The 21,827-nt window shown below is 43.8% G+C and overlaps 11 protein-coding genes across 11 annotated transcripts; 7 read left to right on the top strand and 4 right to left on the bottom strand.

Moving 5' to 3' along the window:
- Nucleotides 1-323: 323 nt before the first annotated feature.
- On the top strand, nucleotides 324-1,220 carry VTI1 (v-SNARE protein VTI1; the record flags this gene model as incomplete). The annotated part of the gene is made up of 3 exons (XM_020217173.1): nucleotides 324-447; nucleotides 527-585; nucleotides 657-1,220. 3 exons carry the CDS (start codon nucleotides 324-326, stop codon nucleotides 1,140-1,142), a joined length of 669 nt encoding a protein of 222 aa, XP_020069895.1. The 3' UTR covers nucleotides 1,143-1,220.
- A 1,851-nt stretch (nucleotides 1,221-3,071) lies between these two features.
- CYBJADRAFT_173858 (Zn(II)2Cys6 transcription factor) lies at nucleotides 3,072-5,258 on the top strand (the record flags this gene model as incomplete). The annotated part of the gene is made up of 1 exon (XM_020216510.1): nucleotides 3,072-5,258. One exon carries the CDS (start codon nucleotides 3,072-3,074, stop codon nucleotides 5,256-5,258), a length of 2,187 nt encoding a protein of 728 aa, XP_020069894.1.
- Nucleotides 5,259-5,274: 16 nt separating this feature from the next.
- Nucleotides 5,275-6,537, bottom strand: CYBJADRAFT_177917 (NAD(P)/FAD-dependent oxidoreductase; the record flags this gene model as incomplete). Its single annotated transcript, XM_020216896.1, has 1 exon — nucleotides 5,275-6,537. One exon carries the CDS (start codon nucleotides 6,535-6,537, stop codon nucleotides 5,275-5,277), a length of 1,263 nt encoding a protein of 420 aa, XP_020069893.1.
- A 1,490-nt stretch (nucleotides 6,538-8,027) lies between these two features.
- OPT1 (oligopeptide transporter OPT1) lies at nucleotides 8,028-10,274 on the top strand (the record flags this gene model as incomplete). Its single annotated transcript, XM_020212813.1, has 1 exon — nucleotides 8,028-10,274. The coding sequence occupies one exon, from the start codon at nucleotides 8,028-8,030 to the stop codon at nucleotides 10,272-10,274; it is 2,247 nt and encodes a 748-aa protein (XP_020069892.1).
- A 188-nt stretch (nucleotides 10,275-10,462) lies between these two features.
- On the top strand, nucleotides 10,463-11,056 carry CYBJADRAFT_102644 (uncharacterized protein). Its single transcript, XM_020212038.1, has one exon. The coding sequence runs from the start codon at nucleotides 10,651-10,653 to the stop codon at nucleotides 10,984-10,986; it is 336 nt and encodes a 111-aa protein (XP_020069891.1). The 5' UTR covers nucleotides 10,463-10,650; the 3' UTR covers nucleotides 10,987-11,056.
- A 69-nt stretch (nucleotides 11,057-11,125) lies between these two features.
- On the bottom strand, nucleotides 11,126-14,263 carry CYBJADRAFT_177926 (uncharacterized protein; the record flags this gene model as incomplete). Its single annotated transcript, XM_020216899.1, has 2 exons — nucleotides 11,126-11,259; nucleotides 11,353-14,263. 2 exons carry the CDS (start codon nucleotides 14,261-14,263, stop codon nucleotides 11,126-11,128), a joined length of 3,045 nt encoding a protein of 1,014 aa, XP_020069890.1.
- Nucleotides 14,264-16,272: 2,009 nt separating this feature from the next.
- On the top strand, nucleotides 16,273-17,583 carry CYBJADRAFT_128910 (uncharacterized protein; the record flags this gene model as incomplete). Its single annotated transcript, XM_020212800.1, has 1 exon — nucleotides 16,273-17,583. One exon carries the CDS (start codon nucleotides 16,273-16,275, stop codon nucleotides 17,581-17,583), a length of 1,311 nt encoding a protein of 436 aa, XP_020069889.1.
- A 197-nt stretch (nucleotides 17,584-17,780) lies between these two features.
- CYBJADRAFT_128925 (FMN-linked oxidoreductase) lies at nucleotides 17,781-19,001 on the bottom strand (the record flags this gene model as incomplete). Its single annotated transcript, XM_020212804.1, has 1 exon — nucleotides 17,781-19,001. One exon carries the CDS (start codon nucleotides 18,999-19,001, stop codon nucleotides 17,781-17,783), a length of 1,221 nt encoding a protein of 406 aa, XP_020069888.1.
- A 317-nt stretch (nucleotides 19,002-19,318) lies between these two features.
- Nucleotides 19,319-19,993, top strand: MED7 (mediator complex subunit MED7; the record flags this gene model as incomplete). Its single annotated transcript, XM_020213745.1, has 1 exon — nucleotides 19,319-19,993. One exon carries the CDS (start codon nucleotides 19,319-19,321, stop codon nucleotides 19,991-19,993), a length of 675 nt encoding a protein of 224 aa, XP_020069887.1.
- Nucleotides 19,994-20,313: 320 nt separating this feature from the next.
- HRT1 (SCF ubiquitin ligase complex subunit HRT1) lies at nucleotides 20,314-20,735 on the top strand (the record flags this gene model as incomplete). Its single annotated transcript, XM_020216895.1, has 2 exons — nucleotides 20,314-20,362; nucleotides 20,446-20,735. The coding sequence occupies 2 exons, from the start codon at nucleotides 20,314-20,316 to the stop codon at nucleotides 20,733-20,735; spliced, it is 339 nt and encodes a 112-aa protein (XP_020069886.1).
- An 82-nt stretch (nucleotides 20,736-20,817) lies between these two features.
- PHA2 (prephenate dehydratase PHA2) lies at nucleotides 20,818-21,779 on the bottom strand (the record flags this gene model as incomplete). The annotated part of the gene is made up of 3 exons (XM_020216509.1): nucleotides 20,818-21,569; nucleotides 21,619-21,679; nucleotides 21,729-21,779. The coding sequence occupies 3 exons, from the start codon at nucleotides 21,777-21,779 to the stop codon at nucleotides 20,818-20,820; spliced, it is 864 nt and encodes a 287-aa protein (XP_020069885.1).
- Nucleotides 21,780-21,827: the final 48 nt, after the last annotated feature.

Below are 21,827 nucleotides of genomic sequence, written 5' to 3'. Positions count from 1 at the left end.
AAGCAGACCCAATATGACGATATAAAGCCGATAAGCTCTTTCGACTTTGACAGCCACAGTAGGGGGCGCAGTGATTACCCTACCGTGTGTATTGGGTTTAACTCTTCCAGGGACGTAACCACAGAAACAGTATCTTCATACTGTTCTGTGTAACCCCGTACAAACAGGAACGAAAACGATAAAAACGTTTAAATTAGCGAAAAAAACATCCCAAAACGGCAATTCCCAATTCTACGAGTACGAAAAAAGGTGAAAATGATCAGATTACAGCAAAGCGCAACGGTTATACACAGATACTCCCAGCCTCAATTAAGCACCCAGGGATGTCATCACAGGGTTTATTGGATGGAGCAGCCTCTGAGCTGTTCAACACTTATGAGACGGACTACCAAGTTGCTCATAACGAAGCAGAACAAAAGCTATCACAAATCTCGGACCTCGATGGTGGTATGTGTCCCTGTTCTATCGACCGATATGAGCCCCAACCCCCTATCTGCTTATCACCATTACTAACACTATGGATTAGAACCTCGTAGAGAGGCGATGAAAGCCGTCGAGAAGTCCACTGATGAGTGTATTGAAATCGTAAGTTAGATGAAAACTGTGTTTTTTCCTTCTCAAAGAACCCTCAACTAATCGAACCAATGCCTATTTAGCTTGATCAACTAGCCATTGAAGTACAAAACGTCCAGTCCGGTGCCAGATCAGCGTACAACGCAAAGATCAGATCTTACCGTTCAGATGTGGATAAGCTCAAGAAGGGACTCAAGAAATTACAGGACGATGAGGATAGAAGACAACTACTGGGCTCAAACAACTACTCAAAAGATCAACAACGTTCACAACTCTTACAGTCCAACGCTGCACTTGAGAGAACTTCGGAGCGTCTTAGGGAGAGCTCCAGAATTGCAGCAGAGACAGAGCAAATAGGCTCAAACATCATGCTGGACTTGAGAGGACAGAGAGAACAGCTTCAAAACTCCAGACAGACCTTGTTCGAGGCAGATGGATATGTCGATAGAAGTATCCAGACTCTAAAGTCCATGACTAGAAGAGCTGCTGCAAACAAGATAATATCCTACGCAATTATTGCAGTGTTGATCCTCCTGATCCTATTAGTTATTGCTAGTAAATTCTGGTGATGTTATTTGGAGTCACAATTATGTGTGTAAGCTAATGTGTAGTTAAGGGGACATCTATGTGTTTTGTACTTATAAGCCACCATCTAGATGTAGGTGCTTCCGACTGAGAGCACAGTAGAATTCGCTGTGGTTCTATAAGGCCACCTCATAGATGAAAGGTGCTACTTAGGGGCTCATTTCATGATGTGAACCACAGCTTCATCCTGGTACAGCACCATTTAACTCTTCACTCCGCAAGGCTTCTTTGCTTGAAGGGTTTACTAATGAAGTGGGTACTAGGCTGAGGATTGAGTATAATTTTGTAACATTTACAGACAAGAACAAGATCTTGGTTGAATAATAGATGGTTGACAATGAATATATACTGGTGAAGAAACACTATTCTAAGCTGGACCAGGCAGTAGTCACTAGCTGCTCTAGCCACTGACATATAGAGTACATTTGTAGAGGGAATCATCACCAGGCTGATTCTCAATGTACAATTCCCTACCAATGAGACAATTGCATTTGAATCCCAGGTTAGAGGTGTGTTTAAAATTCGTATACCTTCCTCAGTGCTCTTATTAAGGCGATGTCAGTCGAAATGAAGTCTGTGATCTTCCAACGACGTTTTTATTCAAAACAAATGTTGATTTGGTTGGGAATCTTAGTACCAGTTCTCAAAATATGATGAGGAAACAACTGTTATACTAGTATAAGATATTACTTTAGTAGAAGAAGCATTTGATGAACTATTTCTGGTAGTCTGTTATATATATAACACAGCGTACAATCTACAATTCACGGTCGCTTTGTGCTTTTCCGCATGGATAACACAGCTGGACATCTGCATTCGAGATAATGTGTACTGCTCTAAATACAACTTGAAGCTGAGTCCACCAATGACATATTACAAGGGCCATTTTTCTCACTAACACAACGCTTGAGTAAATTTACAATATGAGTAAATATTGGAATTATCAACACTTCATTAACGACATATCTAAGTTGAACTTCAGTGCTCCAGTTTCCGGAATAACCTGTTGATGTTTCAGATGAATCCAGCTCTTGAAGTAGAATGGCATAACAAATCATAACTCGTATTCAGTAGTTTTGAGCACCGTTTTAAAAAAGTTACCAACTTCCCTGGTATCATTGCTGATGAAGCGTCATTGTCTTCATCATGAACAAAGTTGTTCCGAAGACAATCTCAACAGTTGTACATAGTATGATCCACACCTTTTTGTCATTCAGCTGGTTGTCAACCTTCTGTGTATCACTACAAGAATGGCGCTCATTAGGCGTCCAGTCCCATCCTCACACGGCGTGATGACGAAATCTGGTAAGTCCTCACATATAATATGCATATATACTCAAGTCTCATGCATATCCTAGGCCAATTTCACTCTCCTTCACACCAACTTTGAATCGAGCTCTGTCAATGTGTACCTCTGTAAATCCTTTTTATAGAATAAGGAAGTGATAAGAACAGAATCTGTTCCCTTTACATTTCAGATCACTCTCACAGTATCCGTTTCGTATTTCTCGCAACGACAGCTTGTCTGATCGCACAGAGTATATGAAGTGATCATTGCTCTCCTAGTCCTTCTCCCTCGCTGTCTGTATCAACTAACAATGCATTAGTATTCTCTATCTGTCTAGGACGACGCTACTGAAGAGGCTTTTGCCAAACCCGAGTCACGGCGATCACCTTAGACCCAAATCGACCAGTCCTAATAAGGTTGATGGTTTGCTATCTTCATGCAATGCGACATGACTTTAGTACCTTCATAGCATAAAGATTTGTAATTTTTGGCCTCAGTGTAGACTCTAGTTCAACGTTCCATGGGATAAGAAGTAACACACAGAGTGGGGCAGGAAATCACGGAGACATCCATCCATTTCTTGAACTTAACATAGGATCGACAAGGTGTGAGAAATAAGACTTTGATGACAGGCTTCGACGTTGAACAAGTCCTTGAACAATTAACCACAACGGAAAAAAATGGCGTCATTGATTCAAATGACCTTTGGAGTGCTGATGGTCGGCATAGGTTGGGAGTGCCATCGTTGAGATTCTCCGATGGCCCAACTACACAGAGTACGATACTTTTAGACGGTGCTTCTCGTGCCGTTTCACCCTGTGGAAGAACACCGGAATCGGCCTTTGACAATGAAGTGTGGAATGAAGCTGATGAAATAGCCGGTGTTGAGGCGAAATACAAAAACTCATATGGTGATGTCTGTCCAGCCACCAATATTCAAAGAGGTGTACTGGTTAGTAGAGGGTTTGGATCCTTCCACGGAGATCCTTATTTGACAGATGTTACAAGCTCGAGAGATAACCTATGCTTACAGAGCCAGCAATTTGTTGCCACTAGAAGTCATTGCATGGGTAACAGTTTGGAGAGTGCAAGGGATTCTTCTGGCTCGCTCTTCACAAGCCCAACCTCACGTCAATCCTCAACTGCCTTTGGCAGAAATAGAAGGTCCAGAAATGGTTGCTTAGAATGTCGAAAGAGACGAACAGGTTGTGATGAGATCAAACCGTGCTGCACTCGGTGTTCTAAGAAAGGACTTCAATGTAAATATCAGTTCAAATTGAAGTTTAAAGAGGATTACGATTTAAGGGGGATTATGTTTGGTCGAGAGGGACTATCATACAATGAAGATACTTCCAAAAAATCAGGGATCAACACTATAGCTGACTTCACCAAGCTGGCTTCTGATGCACACTACCAGGCTTATCCTGATGGCTCAGCTTTTCACTTCATTAATGCTCAGATCGGTACTTTCCACCATCAAAACGGAATACTTGGACCAAGAGCTCTATACCCAACTTCTTTTATCCCTTTCGACGTTAAGGAACATTTATCCTCGCAAACAGACTCCTACAACTATGCACTTAGTTATTACATGGAAAGAGTGGCACCAATCTTCACACCCCTTGGAGTATCAGGTGTCCTTGAACTATCTCCAGGTTGCAGTGTGAAACTGAGTGCCGGTTTAGATCTCACACAGTTGATTAGGTATTCCCAGTCACATACTAACGTTTTCCAAATCCTGCTAGCTGTTGGTGCTGGCTACTTGGGGAATATGAAAGATATGTCCAATCGTCAGTACTGGACTGAGGAAGGTAAAAGGTTTAGGAAGGGTGCGATGAAACGATTACAACACAAATTTCAAACATTGGAACTGGCTACTGGTGATAAGAGTACTCTTAATGAGATCTTGATATCAACCTTTTTACTCTGCTTATACGACTTGGCGAATGATTGTCATGAAAACTGGTCTTCAAACATCAAAATAGCATCTGCATTGATTTCAGAGTTCCCAATATGTGCATCTACAGAGATGGAAAGGAAGCTGCTGAGTTTCGTCTGCGATTTCTTTGTATACCAGGAATCTATGGGCAGAACCGTTTGTAAGAAGACGAGTATATTCACCCCTGAATTGACTGAATTAGGTGATTCCAAGGATACACGGGGCTTAACTAAATGGACAGGCTGTAACTTCAAACTTGTGGAAATAATCTCTGATATTACTGACCTATCTTATGAGAGAGCCTTGCCTAGTGAAGTTATTACACCAACGAACTTCATGGAGATGGTTAGCTCAATTGAAGAGAACTTGGAGTCTCTCAAGTTGCAGGTCCCAAATAATTTGGAAACCAGTGAAGAATTCTGTTTCCTATTGGGCTGTGAGACTAAACGAATAGCTACGAGATTATATCTACACTGTTCAATTTTGAATAAGACACCAAAAGACCGTTTAGTGACGCAGCTGGTTGCAGAGATTCACGGTTACTTGAAGACAATAATCCAGGAGAATGGGTACATGTGGTCTTTTCTTATTTGGCCTCTGTTTATTATGGCATGTGCAATCGACCCATGGAACGATAAATGTGATCAACTTCGCTATTTTGTGCTGGAATGCTTCGATATGTTAGAGAATAAAACGCTGGGGAATGTCAATAAGACTAGACAGATAATCATTGATCTATGGAACAAGAGAGATCTATCAACAAGTGGTAATGAACGATTGAACAAGTCCTGTGATGGAAATGGATTGCTGGGATCTATAAACGACTGGGAGTTCTACGTTGCAGATAAAGGGCTGAACATTTCTTTGGGTTAACAAAGAGATCACAATGTCAAATCCAGTCAGAGATGTCTTTCAAATCCTGAACAGTACCTGTGCCTCCTAGTCTATCTTGAATTCTGTTCTTGGTAGTTTCAGGTCTCCACTTCCACTTCTGAGACTTATCCTCGTCTGATAAACAGCCGTTAATGACCAGTTCCGAGACGTATTTACCAACAATTGGCATAAACTTGAACCCATGCCCAGAATCACCTGTAGCTAATACTAAAGAGCCATTCTTATAATCTGGATGTTCGCTGATTAAAAATGACCTATCAGGTGTATCGGTACACCAGCAGATCTTCTTCTTCACGAACTCTCTATCTGCGAACTCTGGTAAAGTCTGCGAAAAGATCTTTCTGATGGCATCTTCACATTCCTTTGGGATAGAATCTCTCGATATTGGCACAGAAGATTGTGGATTCTTCTTCGAATCAACGTAGTTTGTGAAACCAGGTGTTTCGTTGCATATCTTGATTTCATTGTTAGTATCAGGCTCGAAGAAGAATCCTTGGTCCATATTCAGAATCACAGGCATATTCTTGAACTTCTGAGCTTCTTCGCTGCTGAGCTTGATGTGTGCAAATGTCCAACATTTAGCCAACATCTGATCTTCAAAGTCCAAGATACCAATAGAAGATGCACCTGAAGCAACAACAGTCTTTTCAGCAAGGTACACAGTACCTTCTTCTGTAGTGCAACCTTTTACCACACCATCTTCAATGACTAATCCGTTGGCTTTACCAACCAAGATCTCACCACCAAGGTTACGCACCTCGTCGGCACATTGGATCAGACAGTTCCTTGCGTGAGCCCAACCACATTCATCTTGCTGGAACCCTCCGCTCCAACCTGACAGCTCACCTGTCAGTTGTGGCGCAACTTTCAAGAACTCATTCTTCGATGTCAGAGGAACCAATGGGGACTTTCCCAGTGATATTCTTTGACGGTCAATCTCTTTCACTTCTTCAGATGCTTCTAGTGAAGTGCTGGCGTAGACGATGCCAACTTCATGGAAATTTGGTTTAAACACATGGTCGTTCTTCCAAAGTTCCAATGCCCCGAGTGCAAGATTATAGTGGAATGCATCTGCGTATGAGGTTTGTATGATCTTGTTCACGTCATTTGCAGCTGAGATATCAGACGGAATTTCAAAAGCGTCAATAACAACAACATTGCGGTAACCACTTCTCAACAACCACAACGCTGTTGATAGTCCAAATGTACCACCACCAACGATGAGGATTTTCGAGTTGATTGGGAGCTTTGACGGCATAGTATGATAAGGTCCTTGTAGTTCTACGGATAAAGAAGGATGGAGAGATTAGATTAAGATTACATGGATTGTTTTTTTATATCAATGTGGGATAAAATCACATCCATGGGTCGACCTTCCTTGGAAGTACCTGTCTATGCAAAACCAGGTGGTATACGAAGACAAGACATATAGGTTTAGTCCATTCATCTAAAATTTTTTGAGGAAGGTGATTCCGGAGGTGCATATTGTTTAAGATAGAAGTTGACTATATGAATATTCCGGTCTGACTTCAAACACTTCGTCGTCCAACCTTTAAGAACAGCTGTAAGCGATTATCAACCCTCTCCGACCACGGCTAAGTTACACATGTACATCTTCCATTGGAAATTGGACTAGTCTCTATTATACTAAAAGCCCACAAGGGAGACGACAAAAAAGGCCGGTAATAGAGCAGGCAGCATGCAAAAGGACGTGATATGGCTAGACTTGCAAAGTCGTACGGTAAATAGACCTCAGTCTGTTTCCTGGTTCCCTAAAATAGGCGGTGGGGGCTGCTTACTGCTTTTCAAACTCAGCCATTCTTAGGCCCTCCCTTTTCGGTGGTCTTCAGGAACCTGGAACAGAAACCCGGCCAAAGTCGGTACAAATTGTACACTGTACTCAGATGCTTCCAAAACAACGTTGCAAGTAAGTGGATAAACGCAATGCTTCACAAGAAGATCAACATAGTACCTTCAAAAGGTTTCAAAGTCTCGGAAGGCATCTCGCACATGGCCCATTGGGACTTGCGAAAACCTTATACACCCGGCTGCATGAAAAATGGGACTCGGAAAAAACACTCGCTGGACTATGGTGAGCTTTCCAAGTCTCTTGCGAAAATCTTACACAGAGTTGTATACGTATTCAGAACATAAGCGAAGTTGATATTATACACTCTACCTGATACAGAAGATGTCAGCCATATCTGTGTTAGACTCCCTTGAGACTGAGACTGAGACTCGAGTTGGGGATTTGACTTAGCCATAGTGGAAGGAGCTTCCCTTTTATCGGTGATAAGAGGCTTTTCTATCTCCACCAATGATAAGCCTAGAGCCGTAACAGAAAGTTATTCCGTGCAAGTCCAATGTTGGCCGGACTGGTCTCAGTGCTGCATATGCAAGATTCTGATGCGCAATGCATCAACAAAACATAGTTCAAAGCTCATGGAGTGCCTTCCTAGGAAACGCTGGAATCTCCATAGGAAGGTAATTCCACTATGGTGCGGGTCATACCAGTGAAGGCCGAGTGGAGAGTGTGATAAATACGACAAATTAAATTGGTCAAGAATGACACAAGCGATAAGGGAAGAGCACTGAAGATGGGGTATTTAAGACCCCAAGAACGACACCAAACGAGAGCCTTGAAGTATTCCTATCGCACGACAAACAGCCACCATGGACGCAAAGGAGGTTGCCAGTGTCGGAAGCTCGTCTAAACTTAAAGGTCATACTAATACAGAGATCTATGAGATGGGGTCTTACGATAAGGAGGAGGCTATTGTGGAAACTACTCTTTATCCTGTTGATGGCGACGTTGTTGACGTTGAAAGAATTCTCGATGAAGACGAAGACGTTTCACCGATTCCTGAAGTTAGAGCTACAGTTCCAACAACAGATGATCCAGACTTACCGGTGAATACCGTTAGAATGTGGGTTCTTGGTATCTTATCAACAATTGTTGGTGCCGGTGTCAATCAGTTCTTCTCCATGCGTTATCCAGGTGTTACTATCTCAGCCCTCGTTTGTCAATTAGTCATTTACCCAATTGGCGTTGCTGTTGCTAAATATCTCCCTGTCTGCAATCTCAACATTGGACGTTGGACTATTCCAGTGAATCCCGACCACCACTTCAACGCAAAGGAACATGCACTGATTACAATCATGGCAAATATCTCCTTTTCTTCATCTTATGCTACAGATGTGATTCAAGCACAAGTGGCATTTTATGGACTGCCGTTGGATACGGGATATCAGGTCCTAATGGTTCTTACTTGTCAGCTGTTCGGTCTTGGTGTCGCAGGCTTGTTAGATAACTTCTTGGTGAAACCTTCAAGAATTTATTGGCCTTCAACTCTAGTAAACGTTGCACTGTTCAGATCTCTACACTCGAATGAGAATCCAATCGCAAATGGCTGGAAGATTTCAAGAATCAGATTCTTCCTGATAGTGTTCACCTGTTCTTTCACATATTACTGGTTCCCAGGTTACATTATGCCTGCTCTATCCTATTTCACCTTCATATGCTGGGCTGCGCCAAAGAACATAGTTGTGAATCAACTATTTGGTATGTCCCAAGGCTTGGGCTTCTTCCCATTGACGTTTGATTGGGCCCAAATCGCATATAACGGTTCGCCATTAGTGACACCACTTTCTGCGCAGTTGAATACACTGGGTGGTGTTGTCATTTTCATCATGATCTTGACACCTGTATTATACTATACAAACACTTTCAATTCTGCTTATCTACCAATCAGTTCTGCAAACGTCTTTGATAACACCGGTGCTGAGTATGATGGTTCCAGGATCATCGACTCAAATGGTAAGTTCGACCTCGCCAAATACCAGGCATATTCCCCACCTTATTTGGCCATTTCGTATGCTGTGGCGTATGGAACTTCATACGCGGTTCTAACATCAGGTCCTATCTATGCTTATTTATACCATGGAAAGGAAATATGGGATGCTTTTAAAGGTCGCATGAAGAAAGACGTACACGTCAGAATGATGGATAAGTACGACTCAGTTCCTAAGTGGTGGTCACTGGCTTTGACAGTCGTTGTCTTTGCTGTTACTTGTATTATTATGGAAGTTTATCATATACAATGGCCGATTTGGGGTATCTTTATGGCTTTTGGTATGGTGCTGCTCTTTGTCCTGCCTATTGGAATAATCTACGGGTCAACGAACATCAATACAAATAATATGACCGTTCTGGGCCAATTGATATCAGGTTATCTCTTACCGGGACTGCCAATTGTCGCTTTGACTTTCAAGTTCTATGCCTTCACCGGTGTGTCACAGGCTTTGTCGTTCTCATCTGACATGAAGCTCGGCTACTATATGAAGATTCCCAAAAGAGATGTGTTCAGAGCTCAGTTTATCTCTTGTGCCATTGGGGCACTGGTTCAAGTTGGAATCCTTATTTTCATGTTAAACAATGTCAAAGACATTTGCTCATCTGATCAGGCCGACAACTTCACTTGTCCACAAGGCCGTACAAACTTTGCAGCTTCTGTTGTGTGGGGAGCTGTTGGTCCAAAGAGAATGTTCGGTATTGGTGGCCTCTATGCTCCATTCCTCAACTTATTCTGGATTGGTCCACTCTGCACTATTGTCACCTACTTCCTATACAAGAAGTTCCCTAAGAACTTCCTATTGAAGAATCTGAACTGGGTTGTTGTCTTTGGAGGTTTGGGTAATTTCCCACCAGCCACAGGCATCAACTACACCTCTGCAATCATGGTGGCTGTCATATTCAACTACTTCATCCGTAGAAAATACGGACAATGGTGGTCGAAATACTTGTTTGTGCTGAGTTGTGCCTTGGACGTTGGAGTTGCCTTGAGTGGTATCCTCATCTTCTTCGCCCTCTCGTATCCGGGAGTAACATTGAACTGGTGGGGAACTGTTGGGTATGCAGATACTGCAGATGGTAACCTAACACCATATTACTCACTTCCAGCCAGAGGCTACTTTGGTCCTAGCACATGGGACTAGATTGTGTTGATGTGTTTCACGGCTGCGCCGTTGTGAAGACCTAGTAGACTCCATCTTATCCGAGTGGAATGAAGAAAATTTAATAAACAGTTGGTTCGTCTAGTAACAGGTGCGTTTGACATAGCAAGATCCACTATTGTTGTAAGGAGTCAAGCATACTTTATCCTTTCTGGCTGAAAAGATTATTCTCATGGAGCCTTTTCAACCTCATATAACCATCTTCCAAACAGTTTCTTTGGCAATTCAGCATATAGAACAGATCAGAGATAGCGGTCTGGACCTTAATATAGCAGGCATGCTGCTCTGAGTTATATGCCAGTATAAAATGATACAGAGATTTCTCTGACATCAGCTGTAGAGACTTGTTGAGTTTGTGATGTACCTGGAAATGGCCATTTCTTGTATATATAATCACCAGACTCTCAAGAAACGAGGACAGAAAGGTCAAAGTCACTGTGATCCACTTCATAATACAATATTTCAAGCTAAACAGCATATTGGACCTCTTAAGAAAAGTACCCTGCTCCATCCAGCTGATGCACTTGATACATATCTTGAAGAGAAACCCTCCTTTGCAAAACCTTGCTATTCAAAAAAGAAATCCATACACAGTTTCATCCAGATAAAGAGTTATCTTTCGGTCAGTCATCACTCCTCTGTGTTCAAGCATTTGTACCACTACCGGAAGATCTGTGCAGTACAAGTTGATTAAGGTAGATGAGTTACTTAAGAGACATACTAAAGCGTAGGGTAGATCTAGATCTTACTTGAATCTCAGCTTGCACTGTATTGATTCCTTCTTTTCTTCTGTTTCTGTGTTAGTTTAAAGTGTAAGCAGAATATATATCTCATTAATTGTGGGTCTCAAGTTCATCGCTAGAGAACGTTCCATCCTCTTCATCCTTGTCATCATCATCTGGATGACCAGTGTTGAAGCTGAAACTGGAGAATCTATCACGAATATGTTCAAATAGCTTTCTATCATCTTCATTATCAGTATCCTCAATGTTAGTGGAAACCCTAGAAAGTGCAGCACTCGAATTCTTTGATGACTTGAGATTCACTAAATGAGCTTTGCTCTCATCATCATCCAACTCTAACATCTCAGCTGTTAATCTTGCAAGTGATTTCACTGAACGACGTCTCTCCAAACGCATTGGGATTGGAGTGTTCATACGTGGGAAATATGAATCAGGTTCAGGGCTTCCAGTGGCAGGAGTCTTTGAGGACTGTTTCATAGTCAAACCTGTATCTTGGATTAACTTTGCAACAAGACCAGTCCAACCACACTGATGAGAAGCTCCAAGTCCACGACCGGTATCACCTTCAAAGTACTCAAAGAATGGAACCAGATCTTGGAAATTTTCATCAACACTGGCCTTCACGTCATCACCGTTACATGGTCTCTCACCAGTCGATTCGTCCAAAGTGAAAATAGAAATCAAACGATGCTGGATACACTCAGCAACTTGTGCCAAATTCATCATGTTACCAGATCCTGTTGGACACTCAACTTTGAAACTCGGTCCATAATATAAGAAAAATCTTTGTAATGACTCAACTAAGAGGAAATTTGTTGGGAACCAAATTGGCCCTCTCCAATTGGAATTACCACCAAACAGCCCAGAATCAGATTCACCAGGAACATATGAAATGGAGTAATCTTGACCATTTACATACCATGAGTATGGATTCTTCTCATGGTACTTGGATAAAGATCTGATACCGAAGCTGGACAAAAACTCTTTTTCATCTAACATACGTTTCAAGATAGCTTTAAGTCTATCCTCATTCACTAACGCTAAAAGCAATCTTTCGCCAGCACCCTTTTGCGACATAGAGGCAATGTTTCTGTTGGCGAGACTAGTCTTGTTTTCAATGAACCAATTCATACGCTTCTTGAAACTTGGAAATCTCTCCAATAATTGAGGCTCCAGTGTCAAACAGGCATACAATGGAATCAGACCGACAAGAGATCTGATTGGTAACTGCTGTTTGGCTCCACCTTCCCAAGCAATTGCGTCATAATAGAACTGATCCTCCTCGTTCCATAGAGACTCTTCAGTTGGAGTAACAGTCCCCTTATCAGTTTCTTGTGGTTCACCCTTAAATGTCATGGCATCTGCGATTAGGAGGAAATGTTCAAAGAACTTTGAAGCAATGTCTTCATACACAGGTCTTTTCTTTGCCAACTCGAAAGCAATATTCAACATTTGCAAGCAAAAAAACGCCATCCAGCCAGTAGAATCAGCCTGCTCCAAACGGCCACCTGTTGGTAGAGGTTCAGATCTGTTGAAGATACCAATATTATCCAACCCCAGGAATCCACCTTCAAACACATTGTTACCATCTGTATCCTTTCTGTTAACCCACCAAGTGAAATTTAACAACAATTTTTGAAACACACGTTCCAAAAAGTCTTCATCGGTACGACCATACATCTTTCTCTCCAATTTATAAACTCTGAAGGTTGCCCAGGCATGAACCGGTGGGTTAACATCACTGAAGTTCCATTCATATGCAGGGATTTGACCATTTGGATGCATATACCATTCACGAGTCAGCAAATCCAATTGCTTCTTTGCAAAATCCGGATCAATAAGTGCAATTGGGATACAATGGAACGCGGTATCCCAAGAGGCGAAGAAATTATATTCCCATTTATCAGGGAGTGAGAGAATATCGTCGATGTACATATGTTTCCACTCTTTGTTTCTACCATTTGCCCTGTTCTGGGGTGGTTTGGGCTCCACTGGATCACCTTTAAACCAATCCTCTTGAATGAAGTGGTAAAACTGTTTTGTCCATAGCAGACCCGCAAAGGCTTGACGCTGGATCTGTCTCAGTTCTTCAGAAATTGGAAATGGGGTAATTCTCCAGTAAAAATTGTCCGCTTCTTGTTCACGGCGGGCAAACAATTGATCGAAAACCTGTTCATCTATGTCATTGGAAGAAGTATCCTTGGTGAATTTATATCTAATTGTGACAAAGTCACCTGGTGGAATACCACCATCTTCATCAAACGAAAACCAAGCTGCCGCTTTTGTACCAGTTTGATCTGGGTTAATAACATCATCGACTTCATCAACAATGTATTCATGGAAAGCGTCTTTAACGTACTTGGAGTCGTTTTCTTGGTTATACAATTTCTTCCTGTTTGTTTCGTTGTCAGTGAACAACAATTGAGGTTCAACATCAGGGTGTGATTCTGTGAGACCTGGGGAAGGGGCGAAAACCACAGCACGTTCACCAAATTTTCTATGGTTCACACCAATTGTATTGTCATCCAATTCATTCAGTTCTGGCTTATAGTCATCATGGCCCCAAGACCATGTGTTTCTATAAAACACTTGTGGGATCAAATGCAAGGGAGCCGGTTTATCAGATCTGTTGTACGCTGTAATTCTAAACGCCAACTCCTCGTCAGTCTCCTTTGCCATTTCAAAAACCACGTCGAAATAGTCATTTTCGTTGAAAACACCGGCATCTGGCAGCTCGAATTCCCTTTCAACTCTCGATCTATCGGCATTCTTCTGCTTCAACTCTTCATAAGGAAACGCTGAGTGTGGATACTTGTAGACGTACTTCATGTAACTATGAGTTGGCGTGTTATCAACATAGAAGTACACCTCCTTGACATCTTCACCGTGGTTACCCTGTGGGCCTGTTAAACCGTACGCCTTCTCTTTCAAGATCGGGTCCTGCTCGTTCCACATCGCAATGGAAAAGCATAAGAGCTGGTGGTTATCGCTAACACCAGCCAGTCCGTCCTCACCCCAACGGTAGGTTCTTGAGCGAGAATCCTCAAAGGTGAACGACTCCCAGGCATTGCCGTCATACGAGTAGTCCTCCCTTACAACTCCCCACTGGCGTTCGCTAAGGTAGGGGCCCCATCTTCTCCAATACGCCTGTTTCGCCTTATCTTCTTGTAGACGCTTCTCCTCGGCGGTAAGACCAGCCAATGAAGCGGTTGATTGCGTTCTTCTCATACTCGTTCTCTTGATACACGGGATGAGCTAGACAACTGAGCCAACTCCTTCAAGCAAAGAAAAAAAAATTGGCGTGCCTTTTTATATAAATACCGCCCCTTTGTTGTTGTTATTGTAGGTTGATTGCTACTTCTAGGTTAAAAACAAAAGATCCCGCGTTGGAAGTTCCGTTTCTCTGCCGCGTCGCTGATAAAACACAACACACGCACACAAAGCGTTTAGCCGCCCGCACAAAAACCCCATCGCTGGTTCTTGCTGTGTTAACCGAGTCTGGGCAGCTTTTCCAACACCAACGGCTGTTTGTGACCCATTGAGCTTTACCTCCAATGTTGAGAATCGACGCTCCAAGTATCGTAGTTGGTGATAGGATGTTTGGGCTGTTAACTAGGCGCTAACGCTTTATTTTCAGTGTGATGCCATGGAAGAAATACATTGCTGCACACCAATTCTGCGAGTGTTGTGGATTTCGCTCAATTGGTCTATCACTGTGTTGGAACGTATGTGGTTTCAGCGGTCCATGAGCTAGCCGGAATGGAACGTTCATAGGCTATTTCCAATTTTACCGCTTCCACGGCAATCAAGCTGACATAGTTGCAGAAGCGATGAGGTCGGAAATGAAAATCCAGGCCTCCACCTCGGATTCCGGCTCACCCTGAAATGCCTGTGGTTGAATGGTACAGAGCCTCCAGCTCGCACCTACACCTCGTAGAAGCCTGTGTATACATGGCGATTTGTGCCATGGGCTGGTGTTGGTTCGCCATACATACGTGAGCAGTGTGGTTTAGTGTGATATTCAGCATATGCACCAGAAAAACAGTGATTGTCTCCCTAAACGTGTGTTGATGCGCAAGGATGGAGCTGCTGCACTGTCGGCGTATTGATGGGAAGCAAGCGTACTTTAAGCTTTGGGAGTTTGGTGTTAAAGCCCAGCTTTTGTATCGCAACTGTCTTTCACGATTGCTAGCAGACTCAACTGTAGTAACAAGCTCACGGGTTAATTGATAAGAGCAACCGCTAGAAGCAGATAGCCACTACTCACCTGTTTCCTGTACCAATTATGCACCACCGTGCCATCTTAAGTTTCGTCTGTACAGAGGGAAGACGAGGAGTGCGGGACAGAGAGGACGTCAGAGGACAGTTCCCGGTGCGCCAATTGACAAAGAGACAGTGAGTGATGGGACCAGAGGTGACAGAATCCCGATGATATATAACACATGGCCCACCACAGTAATTTAAAGTGGTTCGAGCTAAAGGCTTTGACCTGCTGTTACGGCTTGGCCATACATGATGCGAGAGCCTGGCAGATCCCCCCTATGATAGACAGCGGGCGCCATGAGCGGACCCGAACGCCATTGCTGGTTCCCTGCCCCCCTACGCTGTCCAAACATCACCACGATTGGAATTCAGCAAAGCAGCCTCCCATAAAAAGTGGTAGCCTACAAGCTTCTCATTTGGGGCATTCATAAAAAGGGCACTCTGCCCCTCCAATGACCGAGAGCTCATCCCACCATCTCGTCCCCCACCAAAAAGAAAAATAAACTCGGAGTTTCCCCAGACGGGTTCCCTTTGTCTCGGTCACTCTCGGGTAAAAGGCGCTGCTGCGCCTACCACTGATCACTCGTACAACAAAGCAAAAAAGAGTCACTTACACAGAAATTAGCCAGAGAGAGAAAAAAACTCAGCGGCAACAAAACAATTCAAAACAAACACAAAAACAACTAACAAAATAAAGGGGGAAAAGCGTAAACAAACAACACGTCAGAGAACGAATAGCTCACCTTTTCACTGCCTGATTACCATACAACCACCCACTTTCCAACGGAGCGGTTGAACAAATAAGCGGGTTTCTTTGTATCAGTTTTGGTGTGTTTCGATTCTCGTCATCTCCTTCTCTCTCCCTCTTGCTCAACTAGAAAATGACTACTCCTTCAAAGTTCCCAGGGTTCAGACAGGCTGGTCCTTCGACTCCACAACCGGGCAGCGGCTCAAGACAGGCCTCCATTGTGGAAATGCTATCTACGCCACCACCGCTAGAGGCGTATACCGCTGAGCGCCGTGCCAGCGAGGAGATTCCTAAATCTGAGCTGCTGAGTAGAAACCCTTCCCAGTCTTCACAGTCATCTGCCGGTGTTAGGGACTGGCAGGATGTCAAGCTCAGTGAGCTGATCGAATCAGCAAAGTTGATTTTCATCAAGTCCAACATCAGCGTGGAGCAAGCGTTCAACGTGTTAGAGGATAACAACTTGACTTCGCTACCTGTTGAGGAGTTTGATAACGATATGAACTGTTTAACTTTTGACTATACGGATTTGAACGCTTACCTCTTGTTGGTTTTAGGCAAGTTGCAAATCAGCGAACAGGCATTTGCGCAGAACTCGTCCTACAAGAACCTAGATGAAGTTGCGGATCTCATACAGAAGGCTAAGAAAGGTGATCAAGTGCCAGTGAAATTTGTCGTGCAATTGGCTCCAAAGAATCCATTCTACAAACTACCAGAAACTGATTCGCTTTCCACAGTGGTGGAAATCTTGGGGTCCGGAGTTCACAGAATTGCAATCATTAACGAACAGGCAACTAGAATCACAGGTATTCTCTCACAGAGAAGATTGATCAAGTACTTTTGGGATAACGCCAGAAGATTCCCATCTTTGGAACCAATCTTCCAATCAACGCTATCGGAGGTGAATATCGGTAACTCAAAAGTTATGTCAGTGTTTGGAGATGAACCGCTAATGAATGCTCTTGTCAAGATGAACGTTGAAAGAATATCATCCGTTGCAGTTGTTGACCATCATTTGAACTTGTTAGGTAATATCTCGGTTACCGACGTTAAATTTGTCACAAAGTCTTCCCAATCGCCATTACTCCACAAGAGTTGTCTACACTTTGTGAGTCTTATCTTGAACCATAGAGGTATTGAAGACGGTAAGGATTCCTTCCCAATCTTCCACGTTTATCCAACTTCCTCCATCGGTAGAACAATTGCCAAGTTGGTTGCAACAAAATCCCATAGACTCTGGGTCGTTAGACCTTATGCACCATCATCGGCCTCGTCTAACCAATCAACATCATCTGCATCCTCGGTCAACGTTGAGAGTAATCCACTCAACCCAGAAAATGAAGGAAGAGCAGGAAAATTGATAGGTGTGGTGTCGTTAACTGATATCTTGGGATTGATTGCAAGAAGACATGGTAAATATTATGTTGATCCGAACCAGGCAAGAAAGCAAAGAAGAAGATCCTCTTCCTCTTCAACGAGATCCTCGGGTTCCTTGGAGCAGTTTAGAAGATCAATCAGTGGTGCTTCTGATCTAAGATGAAACTTGTACAGCGCCTGACGTCTTTTTTTCAGGAAACACGGGCAACCTCTTTAAGATTATATTATTTCTTTTTTTATTACACTCTTTATTGAACTGTTATCTGTCTTTATTTATAGAAAGAATCAACAGAACAAAAGAAAGGAAACCATTTTGCATAAAACACCGTATATATATTGTAAAATTGTACGTATAACCTATTAGACTATTCCTAATGGCCAACCTATTGGTCTCGAAACTGCAACCTTGACGTTCAACTCTTCTGCCCACTCCCAGACCAATGAAGGTTTCTTCAAAAATGGGGAGCCTATGAAGACGACATCTGCATCCTCATTAGTTATAATGTCGTTGGCCAGCCATGCACTGTTGATTCTACCAACGGTCGATACCAAGATCTTTAAGCTCTTTTCCTTGACGTAATGCTTCACAGCTCTTGCAAGTGGAACGTGATATCCAGGAGGATGGGCAATCTTTATCTGATTGCTGTCAATTCCACCGCTTGAAACGTCAACGAGGTCAACCCCGTGCTTGTCCAATGCCTCTACAAGCGATAGCGTGTCATTCATATGCCATGCATCTGGATTGTTACTCCATTCCTCTGCGGAGATTCTCACAAACAGTGGGTGTTCATTGTCTTTAACTGCATCACAAATCTCCAATAGGAATCTCATTCTGTTTTGTAAGGGGCCACCGTACTCATCTGTTCTCTTATTCGAAGCAGCACTTAAGAAGCAGTTGACAAGATAACCGTGTGCAGCCTGAATCTCTACAAAGTCAAAGCCTGCAATTTCGATGGCCCTATCTCTTGCTTCCTTGTACTTTTTGACAACGTCTTTGATATCTTCTTTCGTCATTTCTCTTGGTACCGGGTACCCATCTTGTTCGCTGTATGATATAGCACTTGCTGAGATGATCTTTTCAGGTTGATCTGCCCACCCACCAGCTTCTTTCCCTATTGCTGTCAATGCCTTAGACGTGTGCAATGCCCATGTCGATGATTTCCTACCACCATGGCTTAACTGAACACCTATCTTCCCTCCTTGACTATGGACGAAATCAACCACTGGTTTCCATCCCAGGGCCTGGGAATCTGTTTCCAGTGCCAACTCCTCTGGTGAACACCGTCCATCTTCCGTGACAGCCACTGCCTCAGCGACTATCAGAGAACAACCACGTTCCACAACTGAGCCGTAATGGATCAAATGGTACAAATTTGGTGTTGCCTTATTGGGGCCTTCCTTATCAGTCGCGTACATAACCATTGGAGACATTGCGATCCTGTTAGGCACAGTCATTCCTTTTATCTTCAAGGGTGTGAACAATGGGGGAGCTTCAGTACCGTCCAAAGTGGAGATTACCGTTCCCGTGGGGTGCAAAGCTGCCGGAACAAAGTAAGGAATACCAGGAGATGGGTTAGCCATTGTTGATTCTCGATCTGCTCTCTGTTCTCTATCTCAAATGTTTGTATGATGGTGAAAACAGCCAAAGTATCAAAAGAACAAGAAGCAAATCATGTTACATCACGCACTTATATGTGGGTCGGAGCTGCACTGCGGAGGCTCATATGTTCCCAATTGGGTCATTTCCGACATTTTCTCCTGCGCTGCCCTCGGATCTTGAGAGATGCCGGAATTCTCAACTTCCACCTAGAAAATTCCGACCGAGGTTCACGATGTTGTTTATCAATGGCAGTGTTCTCCAACAGATTCACGGCAGTTTGACAGTACAACTCATCACAATGGCGGAGGAGAGCCTTATATCGTCGCTGTATCCACCCCCACCTGCGTACTACAAGTACTTCACCTCAGAAAACGTCAACAGGGCCAAAGAGCTTGAAGCTAGCAACGGAGAGATACCGGAAGATGCAAAATACCTCGAGTTTCTAACACCACCAAGACAACCTGAAGGGGAGACGTACAGATCTTTTGGTAATGTATGGCAATTCAACGATAAGATTCCACAGCTCGAAGATATGGGGATCCCACAGCTCTATAAGCCGTCTGATGTGCCCGACGGGGACGATTCCCAGGCCAAGATCCTCGCGTTGAAGAAGCTCATCAAATCATTGCTGCTCAACTTCCTGGAGGTTGTTGGTGTTATGAGCGTGGATCCCAAGGAGTTCTCACTGAAGGTCGAGCACATAAGGACGATTCTGATCAATATACACCATCTCTTGAACGAATACAGGCCACATCAGTCCCGTGAATCGCTGATACTACTGATGGAGAACCAGGTGGAGACAAAGAAGAATGAGATCCTGGAGATCAAAAGGGTCTGCTCCGAGGTTGAGGACAAGATCAAATCGCTCGTCGAGATCTACGTCGACGGCAAAGCAGAGGTGAAGCATGAAGACGATGAGCTACAACCTCCACAGGAGGTTCGCTCTGAGATGGACGTTGACCCTGTAGTATAGCTCATACACAGAAAAAGGACGTTATGCCCCCTGTTGACCCTCACCATGTAGCACAATCCATACTCAAATACACTTTAATTGGCCTCATCAGCCACTGTAGACAGTATAAAATGGCAACTGCTAACAAACTCCCTCCCTCCACCACCCGGGTAACTATAACTCCACCAGTGCTTTTTTGCCGCGCGGTGAAATTTACACAGAGGAGCTCAAACACACACTGCCAAACACACAGCCAAACACACACAGTCAGGAAGCTGACGGCGGAAAGAGTAACAATGAGCGCGGTTGAAGACGTAGAGTCGGTACAGGACGTCGATGCCATGGACGTTGATGTCGAATCACCAGCACGTAAGTACTCGTCTTGCACTTGTTTTGGAGAGAGGGGCCGCTATTGATCTGTCCTTCATTTATATTGATGGTTGTATAATACTGACACCATTGCCACTGTACAGCACAAGAGCAGAAGGTTAAGAAGAAATTTGAGGTTAGAAAGTGGACCGCCGTGGCGTTCTGGTCGTGGGATATCGTTGTTGAGACCTGTGCGATTTGCAGAAACCATCTGATGGAGCCTTGTATCGAATGCCAGCCGAACTCGATGAGTAACTCGTCAAACGAGTGTATTGCAGCATGGGGGTCGTGTAACCATGCCTTCCATATGCACTGTATCTCGAGATGGTTGAAGACGCGTAACGTTTGTCCCTTGGATAACAGAGAATGGCAGTTCCAGAAGTACGGTAAGTAGGCGCTACGCACTATGGTTGATGGTTATGGTTGTTGATGTTATTTTATTCAGATTATAATGAGTTCTGGTTGTTTTTTTTGGCTCAGTTGCCACCGTAGTAACGTTCGGAACGGGCAAATCTTCCAAGGATTACAGAGCTGAGACACTGCTTGGAGAAGTCTTCGACGACTTGCTCAAATTTGTCCTTCTCTTGATCTATCCAGAACTCTATGAAAAAGATGTAGTGCCACGGTGTTTCAATGGACGGTCTCGAGGTGATTGAGGTCAGGTTGATCTTCTTGTCAGTGAGCACTTGCAACGCTTTCACCAGTGCACCTGGGTCCTCGTGTTCCACTGTAAACGCCAATAGCGTGATGTACTTCTGAGGCAGTTCCACTTGGTGATGCTTGCTCAGGACTAGAAACCTAGTGGTGTTGTCCTTGACATTTTCAACGTTTCTATGCAAGATTGGAACGTTGTGGACCTTTGAAGCGTATTCACTGGAGATCGCAGCGTGTCCGTCTCCCATCTCGGCCGCAATCTCGGCAGCCTTTGACGTGGAACTTGTATCGATCTTCTCGATGTGTGGATGATTGAACAGCCAGTTAGTGACTTGGCCCCAGGCCTGTGGATGGGTGTAGATCTTCTTAACCTTGGACATATCAGTGGAATGAGTCAATACGCAGTGGTGTATAGCGACGAATTGCTCGTATACAACTCTCAGCCCACTGTTTGGGTTCCTTACCATCCACTCACAGATCAAGTCGTAGGCGAGGGCAACCTGGCCATTGGTGGAGTTCTCGAACGGCACAACAGAGAAGTCCACCTCTTCATCCTCCAGCAGCGAGAAGCAGCCTATGTCTATGTCAGTCTGAGTTCGTCTTGCCGAGGCGATACTACTTACTCTTGATAGTTGGCTGTGGAACCAACTCTGCGTCTCCATTCCCAAACTGCTGAATAGCAGCCTTGTTTTCATGTTAGTGTGTTGATGGCGAAATGCCTCGACTGACTCACCTGGTGTGTATACGTTCCCTCAGGGCCCAGGTAGGCAACTTTGAAGGGCATTCGACCTATGTCCCGTTGACTTGTGTCCCGTTGACCTGTGCGTGTGTG

This window comes from Cyberlindnera jadinii (assembly GCF_001661405.1).
Source record: "Cyberlindnera jadinii NRRL Y-1542 unplaced genomic scaffold CYBJAscaffold_9, whole genome shotgun sequence".
Lineage (NCBI taxonomy): Eukaryota > Fungi > Ascomycota > Saccharomycetes > Phaffomycetales > Wickerhamomycetaceae > Williopsis > Williopsis jadinii.
Note: the sequence above shows the minus strand (reverse complement) of the source record. Positions and strands in the feature narration are given on the sequence as shown.

What these genes read in the sequence shown, in the direction of transcription:
- CYBJADRAFT_102644 (XM_020212038.1), top strand. Translation starts at nt 10,651, where the DNA reads ATGTACCTGGAAATGGCCATTTCTTGTATATATAATCACCAGACTCTC.